The following is a 16692-nucleotide window of genomic DNA, read 5'->3' on the forward strand; positions in this document are numbered from 1 at the left end:
CACTTTATTTCTGTTATTAATATTCTGGTTCCTACATTATATATCAATATATATCAACACAGTCTGCAAGGGATACAGTCCGTAAGCACACATGATTATGCGTGCTACTGGTCCACTAATAGTACTAACCTTTAACATTTAATTTTACTAATGTTCATTAATTACTAGTTTCTATGTAGCGTATTTTTCGGAGTATAAGTCGCACCTGCCGAAAATGCATAATAAAGAAGAAAAAAAATATATATAAGTCGCACTGGAGCCCGGCCAAACAATGAAAAAAACTGCGACTTATAGTCCGAAAAATACGGTAATTGTTTTTATATTGTTTTACTTTCTTTTTTATTCAAGAAAATGTTTTTAATTTATTTATCTTATTTTATTTATTTTTTTTTTTTTTAAAAGGACCTTATCTTCACCATAGCTGGTTGTCCAAATTAGGCATAATAATGTGTTAATTCCACGACTGTATATATCGGTATCGTTTTTTTGTTGTTTTTTTAAATCAACATAAAAAACACAAGATACACTTACAATTAGTGCACCAATCCAAAAAACCTTCCTCCCCCATTTACACTCATTCACACTTTCTTTCTGTTATTAATATTCTGGTTCCTACATTATATATCAATATATATCAATACAGTCTGCAAGGGATAAAGTCCATAAGCACACATGATTGAGGCGTGCTGCTGCTCCACTAATAGTACTAACCTTTAACATTTAATTTTACTAATGTTCATTAATTACTAGTTTCTATGTACCGTATTTTTCGGAGTATAAGTCGCACCGGAGTATAAGGCGCACCTGCCGAAAATGCATAATAAAGAAGGAAAAAAACATATATAAGTCGCACTGGAGCCCAGCCAAACTATGAAAAAAACTGCGACTTATAGTCCGAAAAATACGGTAATTGTTTTTATATTGTTTTACTTTCTTTTTTATTCAAGAAAATGTTTTTAATTTATTTATCTTATTTTATTTTATTTATTTAAAAAAAAAAGGACCTTATCTTCACCATAGCTGGTTGTCCAAATTAGGCATAATAATGTGTTAATTCCACAACTGTATATATCGGTATCGTTTTTAATTTTTTTTAATTTTTTTAAATCAATATAAAAAACACAAGATACACTTACAATTAGTGCACCAACCCAAAAAACCTCCCTCCCCCATTTACACTCATTCACACTTTCTTTCTGTTATTAATATTCTGGTTCCTACATTATATATCAATATATATCAATACAGTCTGCAAGGGATACAGTCCGTAAGCACACATGATTGTGCGTGCTGCTGGTCCACTAATAGTACTAATAGTACATTTGTATTCCGGTTATATTTCCGGTTATATTTACATCTAACACAATTTCCCAACTCATATGGAAACGGGGTTTGTAATCTGATCAACGTCTTCGCACAAATATTTCCCGCTCACCTTGATGCTTCCTCTCAACATGGTGCTTTTGCGTGTTGCCCTCTTTAACCTCTCAGTCGTGGACGGGAAGATGGGCAGTCCCATGCTACGACGGAACCGGTTGCCTCTGTTGCCGTGGTTCCCCCACCGAGGCTCCTTGCTTCTGGGCGTGCACGCTCTCCTGAAGTTATGATCCGCCCTGATCTGGTCTTCGTGGCGGCTTTTGACTGAACCCAGCCTACTGGAGGGGTTCTTCTTCCTGACTTTGACCTCGCCTTCTGCGCCAGAAAGACTATGGGAGCCTGCACAGGTTCAGTAGAGAGAGAGACTTGTGAGACAAAACAGATGCTTCTTGGGACTTCTAAAACCACCAGTCAGCCTTACCATGAAGCTCCTGTCTCTGTTTTTTGTTCCGAGCTTTCTGATTTGCCTCGAGTTTTACAATAGAGGAAGGACTCGGATCTGTCACGGTGGAACTGGGAGTCACATCCCTGCAATGTTGGGCTCTTGGTTCTTGACCTTCATCGCTGTCATTACTGCCTTCTTCTTCTTCTTCTCCTGGGGGAAGATACAAATACATCATACAATGGGTTTTTTTCCCAACTACTGCATTTCACAAACACCTCATCATAGTAAATAGTTCATAAAAAATGATGTATGAAGTGGTTTGCCTCCACGGTATTTCCTGGTGTGAACCCACATGCTGCAGAGCCGGAACATAGGGGTGTGGGAAAAGAGTGGGAGTTGTGTGTGTGTGTGTGTGTGTGTCTCTCTGAGTCTGCAGGCAGGTGTCCACAGCTGCACATGTAGCACACCTCAACCAACAGGGCTGATCACTGAGGTGTCAAATTGTCATTGCACACCTTATAGGCAAATCGGGGTTGCTTTGGATGTGATTTAGTATTTGTACTTTAAGGCTATGCCTAAACTAACCCCTTAAACAAATAATAATAATAATAATAATAATACGTTTCACTTATAAGGTGCCTTTCTGGGACACCGTATACAATCAAAACAATAAAATCAATTGGATAAAAACAACGACAAAGATCGATAAGATTTACAATGAATAAGCAGGCAGGAATAGGTGTTGTGGAGGGAGGTGTGGCCAGCGTGCCTGCAGGAGCAAAGGTTGCCTCTGTCTATGGTGCTGAGGACGAGCACCGTCGGATAGGGGCGGGGGCGTGGGCTGACGGCGAGACACAGCTGGCAGGTGATTCGATTTCACAGGCGGTGCGTGCTAATCTAATCATCTGTCGTCTTTAACGGTACCGTATTTTTCGGACTATAAGTCGCAGTTCTTTTTCATAGTTTGGCCGGGGGCTGAGACTTATACTCAGGAGCGACTTATGTGTGAAATTATTAACACATTAGTGTAAAATATCAAATAATATTATTTAGCTCATTCACGTAAGAGACTAGACGTATAAGATTTCATGGGATTTAGCGATTAGGAGTGACAGATTGTTTGGTAAACGTATAGCATGTTCTATATGTTATAGTTATTTGAATGACTCTTACCATAATATGTTAGGTTAACATACCAGTTGGTTATTTATGCCTCATATAACGTACACTTATTTAGCCTGTTGTTCACTATTCTTTATTTATTTTAAATTGCCTTTCAAATGTCTATTCTTGGTGTTGGCTTTTATCAAATACATTTCCCAAAAAAATGCGACGTATATAAGTCGCACTGGAGTATATGTTTTTTTCCTTCTTTATTATGCATTTTCGGTCGGTGCAATTTATACTCCGGAGCGATTTATAATCCGAAAAATACGGTAGATTTCACAGGCGGTTTGTGTTAATCTAATCATCTGTTGTCTTTAACAGTAAGCGGCCGGGAGCAGGGGGAGAGAGAGGATACGGACGTGGCTGAAAAGTCGCGTCCTGCCGGAGAGACAACTGGTGATAAAATCTATGTACATTAAGACTTTGTTCAACTTTGCACGCCTGGCTCCTGTGAAGTGTATGTCAGTGGAACCGCTAGGAAGCGACTTCCACAGGTGTGTTTTGAGTCTTGATTTGAAGAGGGATATTGAGTGTATGTTACGAAGGTCTAGTGGTAATGAGTTCCAAAGATGAGGGGCTGAGCGGCTGAAAGCTCGGGCACCCACGGTGGACAGTTTATTTAAGGGGACAGTGAACGAATAAGTACTTAGCCTAAGCATCGTGTCAGCCACACTAAACCATCGTTTAAGGTTACCCTCCTTGGATAATTTTTTACACGGGTAAGTGCGCCGTGTAACAACCATTGCGTGTGTGTGGACAAGGATAAGGTTAGGTTGGATTTACCCTGGATAACCTTAGTGTAGAAGGGACCTAAGGCTTACTAGAGTGGCACTGCATGTCTTACGATCCGATACATTACAAGTCCTTACGTTACGGGAGCCCATTCAGAAATCCCACCTTGTTCTGAGGAGTCGCTCTCAGGATTGGAACTCTCTCCCAATGACTCCTGTCTTGTACCACGGACAGTCCGAGGACCCGTCTTGGTCTGGTGAGTGAAATCCTGGCCCCCTTTCATAGCCCAGCTCTCCTGGGTGCCACTGTCCACGCTGGCTGCTGACAGAGTTGCATCGTAGCTCAACCGTAGGTCAACTTTTAAAGGGGAACTGCATTATTATTATTATTTTTCCCTATTGTTCACAATCATTATGAGAGACAAGAAGACAGAAGGTAGTTTTTTTTGCATTCTAACATGCTCAGTGGCCTAGTGGTTAGAGTGTCCGCCTTGAGATCGGTAGGTTGTGAGTTCAAACCCCGGCCGAGTCATACCAAAGACTATAAAAATGGGACCCATTACCTCCCTGCTTGGCACTCAGCATCAAGGGTTGGAATTGGGGGTTGAATCGCCAAAATGATTCCCGGGCGCGGCACCGCTGCTGCCCACTGCTCCCCTCACCTCCCAGGGGGTGAACAAGGGGATGGGTCAAATGCAGAGGACAAATTTCACCACACCTAGTGTGTGTGTGACAATCATTGGAACTTTAACTTAACGTAAAAATCGGCTCGTTCTTGGCAGATAGCAATGCAGCTAATGGGAGCAATCGGTTCTACCTCTAAATCACTTTAAAGTGCATTCAAAAACCGTCAACAATACTTCAATTTAGTTTTGTAACATTTGCGAAAGAATGGGCCGCTCTCAGGACCTCAGTGATTTCCAGCGTGGAACTGTCATATGATGCAACCTGTGCAACAAATCCAGTCGGGAAAAATTTCCTCGGAAAATGTTGGGAACAACAGCAACTCAGCCACCAAGTGGTAGGCCACGTAAACTGACAGAGAGGGGTCAGCGCATAGTGCAAAGACTTTCTGCACAGTCAGTTGCTACAGAGCTCCAAACTTCCCGTGAACTTCCAATTAGCCCACGTACAGTACGCAGAGAGCTTCATGAAATGGGTTTACATGGCCGAGCAGCTGCGTCTAAGCCATACGTCACCAAGTCCAATGCAAAGCAGCGGAGACGCCTTCTCTGGAGTGATGAATCACACTTTTCCATCTGGTAATCCGATGGACGAGTCTGGGTTCGGAGGTTGCCAGGAGAACGCTACATTTCGGACTGCATTGTGCCGAGTGTGAAATTTGGTGGAGGAGGAATTATGGTGTGGGGTTGTTTTTCTAGGAGTTGGGCTTGGCCCCTTAGTTCCAGTGAAAGGAACTTTGAATGCTCCAGGATACCAAAAACATTTTGGACAATTCCATGCTCCCAACCTTGTGGGAACAGTTTGGAGCGGGCCCCTTCCTCTTCCAACATGACTGTGCACCAGTGCACAAAGCAAGACATGGATGGCAGAGTCTGGTGTGGATGAACTTGACTGGCCTGCACAGAGTCCTTGATAGAACACCTTTGGGATGAATTAGAACGGAGACTGAGAGCCAGGCCTTCTCCACCAACATCACCAATGCGCTTTTGGAAGAATGGTGGAAAATTCCTAAAAAAAAACACTCCGCAACCTTGTGGACAGCCTTCCCAGAAGAGTTGAAGCTGTAATAGCTGCAAAAGGTGGACCGATATCATATTGAACCCTATGGGTTAGGAATGGGATGGCACTACCAAAACGCACAGGGGGCAGGGTTTGGTCGTAGCAGGAGTGTATAATGTAGCCCGGAAGAGTCAGGGCTACATGGGATTCTGGGTATTTGTTCTGTTGTGTTTATGTTGTGTTAAGGGGCAGATGTTCTCCCGAAATGTAAGTATGCAGCTGAGCCGCATCAGAGTGATCAAAGAGCTGCATGCGGCTCCGGAGCCGCGGGTTGCCGACCCCTGGTATAGAACATGTCTGTTATTATATATAGACTTGCAGTGAGTATATAAAAGGTTGATGTATAGTTTTGCAGTTGTTTTAAAGTGACTCCCATTAGACGTGTTCTTGTCTGTCATAATGATTGTGAACGGTAGGCAAAATTCCCCCCAAAAAGTGCAGTTTCCAGGGTCAAATAATAGCAAACCATGTACCTGTGTCGCTTTGCCCACCCGAGTCTCGCCTGAACTCAGTTTTGCTGGCGCCCTGGTTTCGGTGTCCGTGCTTTGAGCCGCAGGGCGAGACATCCTTGTCCCTGTGACGCGTCCCTGAGAGATTCTTTTTACCCTGGCTCTTCTGTTTGAGCTGCGCCGCGTCGGTGGACAGCTTGGAGCCAGGTGCGCCTGGAGTGTCTCCTTTTCTGCAACCTTGCGCTTTAATCTGTTACAAGCGCAACAAAGGGGGGGACATTGAGACCCAGTTAAAGCATCAAGAGAATCGTTTCTTTCGGCGGGTGGGAAGATTACGTCGAATTAGTACCTAATTAGAGACAATGTCACATTTCAAACACACGATATTTAAATATTTGGTTGTTAAATGGCGGATGGATAAGGGGATCTTGACCTGTGTGCCGCTGACTTGCTCAAAGGCTCGACTGGACATCCTCTTCTTCCTTCTCTGGTTGTCTCCGCCCCCTCCTAACTCCTCAGGCGTCAGAGAATGCCCGGCCACGATCATCCTGTCAGTCAAAAAAAAGGGGCAAATGAATTGATTAAAGAATGTCAATAGTGGTTTGAAAGTGGGATTCAATAACTTTTATACATACAAGATTCAAGATTCAAGATGCTTTATTATTGTCCATTCTTTAACATGTACAAGACACATAAGAAAGTTATTTTGATAGTAGGCTAATATAGACACTTACATCATGTGCTGCCTTCATTATAACACTTATATAAGACTTTTAGAGTCATTTTGATAGTAGGCTAATATAGCTAATATAGACACTTATATCATGTGTTTCCTTCATTATAACTCTTATGTAAGACTTTTAAAGTAATTTTGATAGTAGGCTAATATAGACACTTATATCATGTGTTGCCTTCATTATAACACTTATATAACACTTTTAAAGTCATTTTGATAGTAGGCTAATATAGCTAATATAGACACTTACATCATGTGTTGCCTTCATTACAACATTTATATAAGACTTTTAGAGTCATTTTGATAGTAGGCTAATATAGCTAATATAGACACTTATATCATGTGTTGCCTTCATTATAACACTTATATAAGACTTTTAAAGTTATTTTGATAGTAAGCTAATACAACTAATATAGGCACTTACATCATGTGTTGCCTTCATTATAACACTTATAAGACTTTTAAAGTTATTTTGATAGTAGGCTAATATAGACACTTATATCATGTGTTGCCTTCATTATAACACTTATATAAGACTTTTAAAGTCATTTTGATAGTAGGCTAATATAGCTAATATAGACACTTACATCGTGTGTTGTCTTCATTATAACACTTATATGAGACTTTTAAAGTTATTTTGATAGTAGGCTAATATAACTAATACAGACACTTACATCATGTGTTGCCTTCATTATAACACTTATATAAGACTTTTAAAGTTATTTTGATAGTAGGCTAATATAGCTAATATAAACACTTACATCATGTGTTGCCTTCATTATAACACTTATATAAGACTTTTAGAGTTATTTTGATAGTAGGCTAATATAGCTAATATAGACACTTATATCATGTGTTGCCTTCATTATAACACTTATATAAGACTTTTACAGTCATTTTGATAGTAGGCTAATATAGCTAATATAGACACTTACATCATGTGTTGCATTCATTATAACACGTATATGAGGCTTTTAAAGTTATTTTCATAGTAGGCTAATATAACTAATATAGACACTTACATCATGAGTTGCCTTCATTTTAACACTTATATGAGGCTTTTAATTTTTTGCAGGCTACACAATTTATTTATTTATTTTTTGTATTTTTGGTCCAATATGGCTCTTTCAACATTTTGGGTTGCCGACCCCTGCTCTAGTGGGAGAGTGACAAAGGTAGCGGTGAAGTGTGAGTGGTATGCACGCAGCTGGTTGCTGCTGATGTGGGCCGACGACGAAGTGACACAATTGTTAAAACGTGTAAAAAAGCAACAGTTGACTATTTGTATCATTTGTATCATTCCAAATATATCCACCCAGAATTGTTTGCCTGCTGTAATGACTATAGTAATCCAGCCCCAGTCTGCATAAATGCTTAAAAGCACACTTTCCCATCTCCAACACGGATAAACCCTCCCCACTAAAAACATCTTGCCTCAGAAACCATTATACACATAGATTAGCCGAAATACAAAAATATCATGTATCATACATCAACATCACGTCGAAGGGACTACACTGCGACCCCTTGGCAGCTATAACCTCCCTGCAATGCACTTTGCTGCAGGGCCCACGGCCCCGCTACCCTTTCGTTTGGGTTGTCATTGTCACGCGGCATCAGCGTCCCCACTGGAGTCAGCCCTGGCCTGGCGAAGGAGGTGGGGGGGGATCGGGGTTTACATGGTTAACCCGAGAGTGGAGGTGACATTGCAGAAAGCCACCTGAGAGCAATGCCCGGAAAACACAAAAAAACAAAAGATGTGAGCCATAAGCCAGCAACCTTCTCTAAAACTAGGCCTCTTTTTGCGTCAAGTACAAAACCGAAAACCATACTTGCCAACCTTGAGACCTCCGATTTCGGGAGGTGGGGTGGGCGTGGTCGGGGCGGGGCGTGGTTAAGAGGGGAGGAGTATATTTACAGCTAGAATTCACCAAGTCAAGTATTTCATGTATATATATATATATATATATATATATATATATATATATATATATATATATATATATCTAAGAAATACTTGACTTTCAGTGAATTCTAGCTATATATATATTTATTTTATTATATATATATATATATACATATATGTATATATAAATAAAAGAAATACTTGAATTTCAGTGTTCATTTATTTACACATATACACACACATAACACTCATCTACTCATTGTTGAGTTAAGGGTTGAATTGTCCATCCTTGTTCTATTCTCTGTCACTATTTTTCTAACCATGCTGAACACCCTCTCTGATGATGCATTGATGTGTGGCACGCACAAAAGTGCTTTCATCAAATGCATTAGAGTCTGGAATCTTCCATCACTCCCTAGCATGGCCCAAAAATGGCCCAATCTTTGCTTCCTGAGGAAGATCTTCAGTGCCAAGCACTTGGTAGTCCACTACTTCTTCCCGGAGGCTATCCAGGTCCAATCGCAGCTACGGCTTGGAACTTACAAGCTGTTATGAGAGTAGCGTATATGTGTGTGTGGCCCTTTAATAGGTGAGCATGTGAGGTGAGTGACGTCAATGAGTGTGTGGGCGAGAGAAGAGAGGGAGCGGTAGCGTGAGTGCGGGCGGGACTAGTTTGTTTTGTGTTGGATTGGCTGTGTGCAAGCAATCAATAAAGCAAGATTTGCAACTAATCGCCGGACTCAGGCAGGAAAGGTGCAACAAAGCGTATTTCTTCATCTTACTCGTCGTCGGCGTCGCCATGGCTGTATCTTCCTCGTTCTTCTGCTTCGTCTCCTTGTTGTGTGCGCAGTTGTGCACTGCACTCTCTAAAAGCCGTATATTTTATTGATGTTATAGATGGCAGTATTGTCCTGTTTAAGAGTGTCACAACATTGCTGTTTACGGCAGACGAACTGCTTTACGGTAGACAACAACATGACTGCTTCTGTTGTGTGTTGTTACCGCGCTGGGAGGACGTTAATGAAACTGCCTAACAATAAACCCACATAAGAAACCAAGAACTCGCCCCCGATCATTCTACAGTTATAATGTGATTGGGCAGGCACACTGTTTATATCGTGGGAAAGCGGACTAAGGAGGGCGTGGCCTCCAGCTCCGCCTGAATTTCGGGAGATTTTCGGGAGAAAATTTGTCCTGGGAGGTTTTCGGGAGAGGCGCTGAATTTCGGGAGTCTCCCGGAAAATCCGGGAGGGTTGGCAAGAATGCCCAAAACCAGTGAAGTTGGCACGTTGTGTAAATGGTAAATAAGAGCAGAATATAATGATTTGCAAATCCTTTTCAACTTATATTCAATTGAATAGACTGCAAAGACAAGATATTTAACGTTCAAACTGGAAAACTTTTGTTATTTTTCTGCAAATATTAGCTCATTTGGAATTTGATGCCAGCAACATGTTTCAAAAAAGCTGGCACAAGTGGCAAAAAAAGACTGATAAAGTTGAGGAATGCTCATCAAACACTTATTTGGAACATCCCACATGGTGAACAGGCTAATTGGGAACAGGTGGGTGCCATGATTGGGCATAAAAGCAGAATTTCCATGAAATGCTCAGTCATTCACAAACAAAGACGGGGCGAGGGTCGCCACTTTGTGAACAAATGCGTGAGCAAATTGTTTAAGAACAACATTTCTCAACCAGCTATTGCAAGGAATTTAGGGATTTCACCATCTAGGGTCCATAATTTAATCAAAAGGTTCAGAAAATCTGGAGAAATCACTGCAAGGCCAAAAACCAACATTGAATGCCCGTGACCTGCATCAAAAATAAACATCAGTGTGTAAAGGATATCACCACATGGGCTCAGGAACACTTCAGAAAACCACTGTCAGTAACTACAGTTTGTCGCTACATCTGGAAGTGCAAGTTAAAACTCTACTAGGGATTTCACCATCTACGGTCCATAATACCATCAAAAGGTTCAGAGAATCTGGAGAAATCACTGCACATAAGCGATGATATTACAGACCTTCGATCCCTCAGGCGGTACTGCATCAAAAATAAACATTAGTGTGTAAAGGATATCACCACATGGGCTCAGGAAAACACTTCAGAAAACCACTGTCAGTAACTACAGTTTGTCGCTACATCTGTAAGTGCAAGTTAAAACTCTACTAGGGATTTCACCATCTACGGTCCATAATACCATCAAAAGGTTCAGAGAATCTGGAGAAATCACTGCACTTAAGCGATGATATTACAGACCTTCGATCCCTCAGGCGGTACTGCATCAGAAAGCGACATCGGTGTGTAAAGGATATGACCACATGGGCTCAGGAACACTTCAGAAAACCACTGTCAGTATCTACAGTTTGTCGCTACATCTGTAAGTGCAAGTTAAAACTCTACTGGGGATTTCACCATCTACGGTCCATAATATCATCAAAAGGTTCAGAGAATCTGGAGAAATCACTGCACTTAAGCGATGACATTACAGACCTTCGATCCCTCAGGCGGTACTGCATCAAAAAGCGACATCGGTGTGTAAAGGATATCACCACATGGGCTCAGGAACACTTCAGAAAACCACTGTCAGTAACTACAGTTCGTCGCTACATATGTAAGAGCAAGTTAAAACTCTACTATGCAAAGCCAAAGCCATTTATCAACAACACCCAGAAACGCCGCTGGCTCCGCTGGGCCCGAGCTTATCTAAGATGGACTGATGCAAATTGGAAAAATGTTCTGTGGTCTGACGAGTCCACATTTCAAATTGTTTTTGGAAACTGCGGACGTCGTGTCTTCCGGACCAACAACATCTCCCACCTCTCCTTCCCGACTACTGCCTTTAACAGAGCGACAGGTGATCAGACACCCGTCGCTGATCTCGAAGCCGGTCCTGGCACACCCCGCTTCGCTGCAGGTCCGCAGGCCACGCCACCCCCACAAAAGTATTTCTGATTCTTAAGTCTGTTCTGTTTGACAAGTGTGAGCGCTCCAACTTGTGCATTCAAATGATTGCGATTGCTCCAGTTATTGATGGTAGCCTCCACTTTGCATAACAGAAATGAACAGAATGACTCAAAATAAGCAGCAGAAAATGCCGATGGAACACAAATAAATGCTGTGCAGATAAGTGAAAAACCCTTACTTGACTTTCCTCTGTCCCTCGGACGATACCGAGCTCGTAGTTAGTGTAGTGGGCTTCCTCTTCCTCGGTCGTCCCGGGCCTCTTCTCGCCGGGCTTCGAGGCGTCTCCTCTTTCCTGCACGAACATCAAGACGTACACTTAGGGATGATGCTCGAAACCGGTTTTCCCGGTTGTTCGATAAGAAAAGAACCGAGTCCTCGGACTCCAATCCCTTTTTGAGAACCGGTACCCGTCGAGACCACTACAGTAAAGAAAAAGAGTTGGTTCTTTATTCACCGGTTTTCCCGGTTGTTCGATAAGAAAAGAACCGAGTCCTCGGACTCGAATCCCTTTTTGAGAACCGGTACCCGTCGAGACCACTATAGTAAAGAAAAATAGTTGGTTCTTTATTCGAATACCTGAGAACGAATCCCTTCCCACAGGAAATGCCCTGTGGGACGCAATGTTATGCCCATTTGATTGTAGACTCTTACTGACACCTTGTGGCGATATGAAAATACTACGCGTCAATAGTTTGGGCACTTCTGGGTTGGCGAGTCAGTTCAGTTCATGAGACAATTGAGAAGTAGACAAGTTGAGTTAGTTCCTACAAGCCTTGGAAAAGATAAGTCTGTAAGTAAACTGTTTAACTTGTTTATGTAACTCAATATTAAGGTGGAAAGTGATTAAATTTGATAGTAAGATGTTTATTGAAAAACGATTTTTGTGCACTGTTTCAATGGATGTTTTGAGGACTTAAGTCGTGTATTTCCACCATCAAAATAGTTTCAACACTCAGAAGTATTTGTTTGATGATAGTACTGTATATTTGTGTGAAGCTAATATTTACATATTGTGTATTACATTTCAGTATGTTAATTGAATCGCATAGTTTATACATTTGTCATTGTGTGTATTTCAGTTAAAAAAAACAAAAAACAAGACAAAGTAAAGATAGGAAAAAGACAAAGCAACATCAACAACAATAAAGAGCCTAAATGGATTAATCTGCTTTGGAACTTTATTAGACGTCTTGGATTGTTTGTTAACAGGCAATATGCAATTATTGCCAGGCTTCGCTCTCATGTAAGGGAAGAATAATTGTTGATTGATGACTGTGGTGTTCTTAGTGTCATAGTGTGTGTAGTTAGTATGTTCCAATAGCTGCAGAAGTGCACTTTTTGGAGAGCTGTATTATTTTCAGTTTTGTGCCCCAGGGACTGATTTTATTTAACACTATATTATTATTTATACACCTATAGTGATCACAAAGACAGGATGTTCTTGTGTTACTGTATATTAGGGATGTCCCGATCCGATATTTGGATCGGATCGGCTGCCGATATTTGCCAAAAATTGCGTATCGGCAAGGCATGGGAAAATGCCGATCCAGAATCAGTTTAAAAAAAAACTCCGGTCCGTGTTTTCCAACGCACCGATTTAAATAATACATTCCACTTTTCTGCTGCTCCGTAATTTCCGTTCCGCATTTTCCAGCACACCTTCAACACATCCACAGGTCTGTGAATTCTCACGCAGTTGCTTTTAGCTGCTGGCATTACACAACAGGCTCTTCTCACTCTTTCCTGTGTCTCCCTCTTACAGACAGCAAGCGCACCTTCTTACACACGTCACATACTGTCACGTCATACGTCACATACGTATACGTCCTCCCCGAGCAGAGAGGTAGCAGCATGGCTAACGTTAGCTGTGATGCTAGCGCAGCCGTGCGAGCAACGCTCCCTCTAAGGTGCTCGCCTGTGCAATTGTGCACTGTTTAAGCGTCCTCTGCGCATAGCAAATCTATGCCACGCACAAAATCAAATACAAAAATAAGCGCATAACAATTTTCGACACACGGACACGACAGAGAAAACAGTTTTCGTCATCATTGTTCAAATATTGTGACGTCTGTCGAGACGCTTATCTCCATTCGGGGCCACACGTCCACACCATCAAAATGCCGAGGCAAAAATTTCCACATCAACACCGTATGAAAAAATTAGTGATATTTTTAGTTGTGATTTCCTTCTCTGCATGAAAGTTTAAAAGTAGCATATATTAATGCAGTATGAAGAAGAATGTTTTAATGTAGACATGCAAGCCTTGAAAGACAATTTTGAAAATCAAGACTACATTTCCTGCAAATGGATGCATTTCTACCCTATATTTTAACTTTAGATTTATTCTCATATCAAACTCTTTTAGTTGTCTTTTTGACACTTCCATCCGGCGCCCCCCTCCACACCCTGGATTATAAATAATGTAAATAATTCAATATGATTATCTTGTGTGATGACTGTATTATGATGATAGTATATATCTGATAGTATATATCTGTATCATGAATCATGGGACGGCGTGGCGCAGTGGGAGAGTGGCCGTGCGCAACCCAAGGGTCCCTGGTTCAATCCCCACCTAGTACCAACCTCGTCATGTCCGTTGTGTCCTGAGCAAGACACTTCACCCTTGCTCCTGATGGGTGCTGGTTAGCGCCTTGCATGGCAGCTCCCTCCATCAGTGTGTGAATGTGTGTGTGAATGGGTAAATGTGGAAGTAGTGTCAAAGCGCTTTGAGTACCTTGAAGGTAGAAAAGCGCTATACAAGTACAACCCATTTATCATTATGAATCAATTTAAGTGGACCCCGACTTAAACAAGTTGAAAAACTTATTGGGGTGTTACCATTTAGTGGTCAATTGTACGGAATATGTACTTCACTGTGCAACCTACTAATAAAAGTCTCAATCAATCAATCAAAACACATAGAATCATCATACTGCTGTGATTATATGCATCAAGTGTTCATTCAAAGCTAAGGCAAAATATCGAGATATATATCGTGTATCGCAATATGGCCTTAAAATATCGCAATATTACAAAAAGGCCATATCGCCCAGCCCTAGTTTCAATGATGCCATTTCTGTTTGTCATGTATAATTTTGTCTATTTTGTGTTTATCCTTGAATAAACAGGTCAGTTTCTTGTTACCAACCATTGTGTATTATTCAAAGTCACCTAATTCAGCTGGCTAGTTGTTATCAAGAGTACTAAAACCCTTTTCAACATGATTCTGACAACTAAGTAGGCTAAATAACTTTAAACTTTAATACATGCTCGGATAGGCCAGTATCGGTCAGTATCGGTATCGGATCGGAAATGCAAAAACAATATCGGTATCGGATCGGAAGTACAAAATCCTGGATCGGGACATCCCTACTGTATATATTTGTTTTTCTGAAAAATCCCACTTAATATACTTTGGGTAACAACAGTAAATATTTATTTATTTATTTTATTTTTTTCTTATAAAATAAAAGTGAGCTTTTGTTAAACCAAATATTGTGTTTTTTTCCATATACAACAACATATCTGGAATCGATAAGGAATCGTTTCGATAAGAGGATTCGATAATGGGCTCGAACTCCATCATTTCTGATCAAACATCATCCCTACGTACACTGAAACAGCGGTTTTGTAATAAAAAAGACGACCTTGACATAGGTGGCACTTACTGGTGATCGTGTTTCCTCTGCAGCTTGGCCAGCTCCCTCTGCTTCTCCTTGTAGTGACGCTGAAGCTCTGCCAGCTTCACACGCATCTCCAGCTCTGGAGCGTCCATTGTTTCCATGCTGCCTTTCGCTTGGCACACCTGGTAGTGGATTGGTTGGGATTTTAACACGTTTTCCACTGTCTTTGCTTTGACCGAAGAACAGTAATGAAAATACTGCTCTCACCGGTTCGTTTCGAGGAGTCCAACTGCATTTTCGACGCAAATTGAAGGTCTTCCGTGCTGGGAATTGTCGACTCGTGCACAAACCGCTGCCTTCCTGTGAGTTTGTCTCCAGCGATCGGGCCGTGGCCAGCGTTGCAAGGCTGTGGAGGTCAAACATCAGCGACTCTTCTTCTGTTATAGAAGAGAAGAACAATGGCCGTGAGGAAACTGATCGTATGGAACCCAAACGTTATTTCTATCAGGTACACTATATTGCCAAAAGTATTTGGCCACCTGTCTTGACCATACTTGCCAACCTTGAGACCTCCGATTTCGGGAGGTGGGGGGCGTGGTCGGGGGTGGGGCGGGGTCGTGGTTGGGGGCGTGGTTAAGATATATATATATATATAAGAAATACTTGACTTTCAGTGAATTCTAGCTATATATATATATATATATATATATATATATATATATATATATATATATATATATATATATATTTTATTACACATATATATATATACATAAATAAATTAAATACTTGAATTTCAGTGTTCATTTATTTACACATATACACACACATAACACTCATCTACTCATTGTTGAGTTAAGGGTTGAATTGTCCATCCTTGTTCTATTCTCTGTCACTATTTCAGAACACACACAATATACAAATATACATTATAAAATCAATAAGAAAACGGGAGCTCTAATTTGGGAGTCTGAATTAGGATCAGAAGTTCCCATACAAACATTGCGCACTCACGTCGCCTTTTTGTATTGATTACTGCAGCTGTGCACTGGATTCATTCACAAATACAAACTACAACTCACAAACACTTTAGAGTTAGGCTCCACCATCAGAATGTGTACTTAAACTTATAAAGATCACATGGATATTATTCAGTGAGTTGATTCACCAAAACTAACCTGTTATACAGGAGGAAAAAGCACACAGGACGTTTCAATTGTTCACAGACTGGTCGCGCTCATCAGAATGACAAGACACTTCCGGTCTGCAGGTGATAGCATTCAATTGGGAAGAAACGCCCTACTGCCCCCTACTGACCAATGTAAATACTGATAAATGTGTAATGACAGCTCCAAAAACGAATTCAAACCACAAAATAAAATAAATAAATCAACACAAAAATGTGACACATTATGGGTGGGTCACATACAGTATGCATGTACAGTAGATGGCAGTATTGTCCTGTTTAAGAGTGTCACAACATTGCTGTTTACGGCAGACGAACTGCTTTACGGGAGACCAAAACTTGACTGCTGTTGTTGTGTGTTGTTACCGCGCTGGGAGGATGTTAATGAAACTGCCTAACAATAAACCCACATAA

The 16692-nt window shown here is 41.1% G+C and overlaps 1 protein-coding gene across 5 annotated transcripts in view; it reads right to left on the minus strand.

Annotated features, from left to right (window-relative positions):
* bahcc1a (BAH domain and coiled-coil containing 1a) overlaps positions 1-16692 on the minus strand; it is a 252607-nt gene that overhangs the window by 12998 nt on the left and 222917 nt on the right. For 4 of the 5 annotated variants that reach the window (XM_072915665.1, XM_072915666.1, XM_072915668.1 and 1 more), the window contains 8 exons: positions 15360-15529; positions 15138-15274; positions 11645-11758; positions 6286-6400; positions 5877-6102; positions 3827-3982; positions 1799-1972; positions 1436-1716 (listed from right to left, as the gene is read on the minus strand). In XM_072915665.1, coding sequence (XP_072771766.1) covers positions 1436-1716; positions 1799-1972; positions 3827-3982; positions 5877-6102; positions 6286-6400; positions 11645-11758; positions 15138-15274; positions 15360-15529 — 1373 coding nt within the window. The remainder of the gene's footprint in view (positions 1-1435; positions 1717-1798; positions 1973-3826; positions 3983-5876; positions 6103-6285; positions 6401-11644; positions 11759-15137; positions 15275-15359; positions 15530-16692) is intronic. The other variant, XM_072915667.1, reaches the window with a different exon arrangement.

The sequence above is a fragment of the Nerophis lumbriciformis genome, linkage group LG22 (genome assembly GCF_033978685.3).
Source record: "Nerophis lumbriciformis linkage group LG22, RoL_Nlum_v2.1, whole genome shotgun sequence".
Classification (NCBI taxonomy): Eukaryota; Metazoa; Chordata; class Actinopteri; order Syngnathiformes; family Syngnathidae; genus Nerophis; species Nerophis lumbriciformis.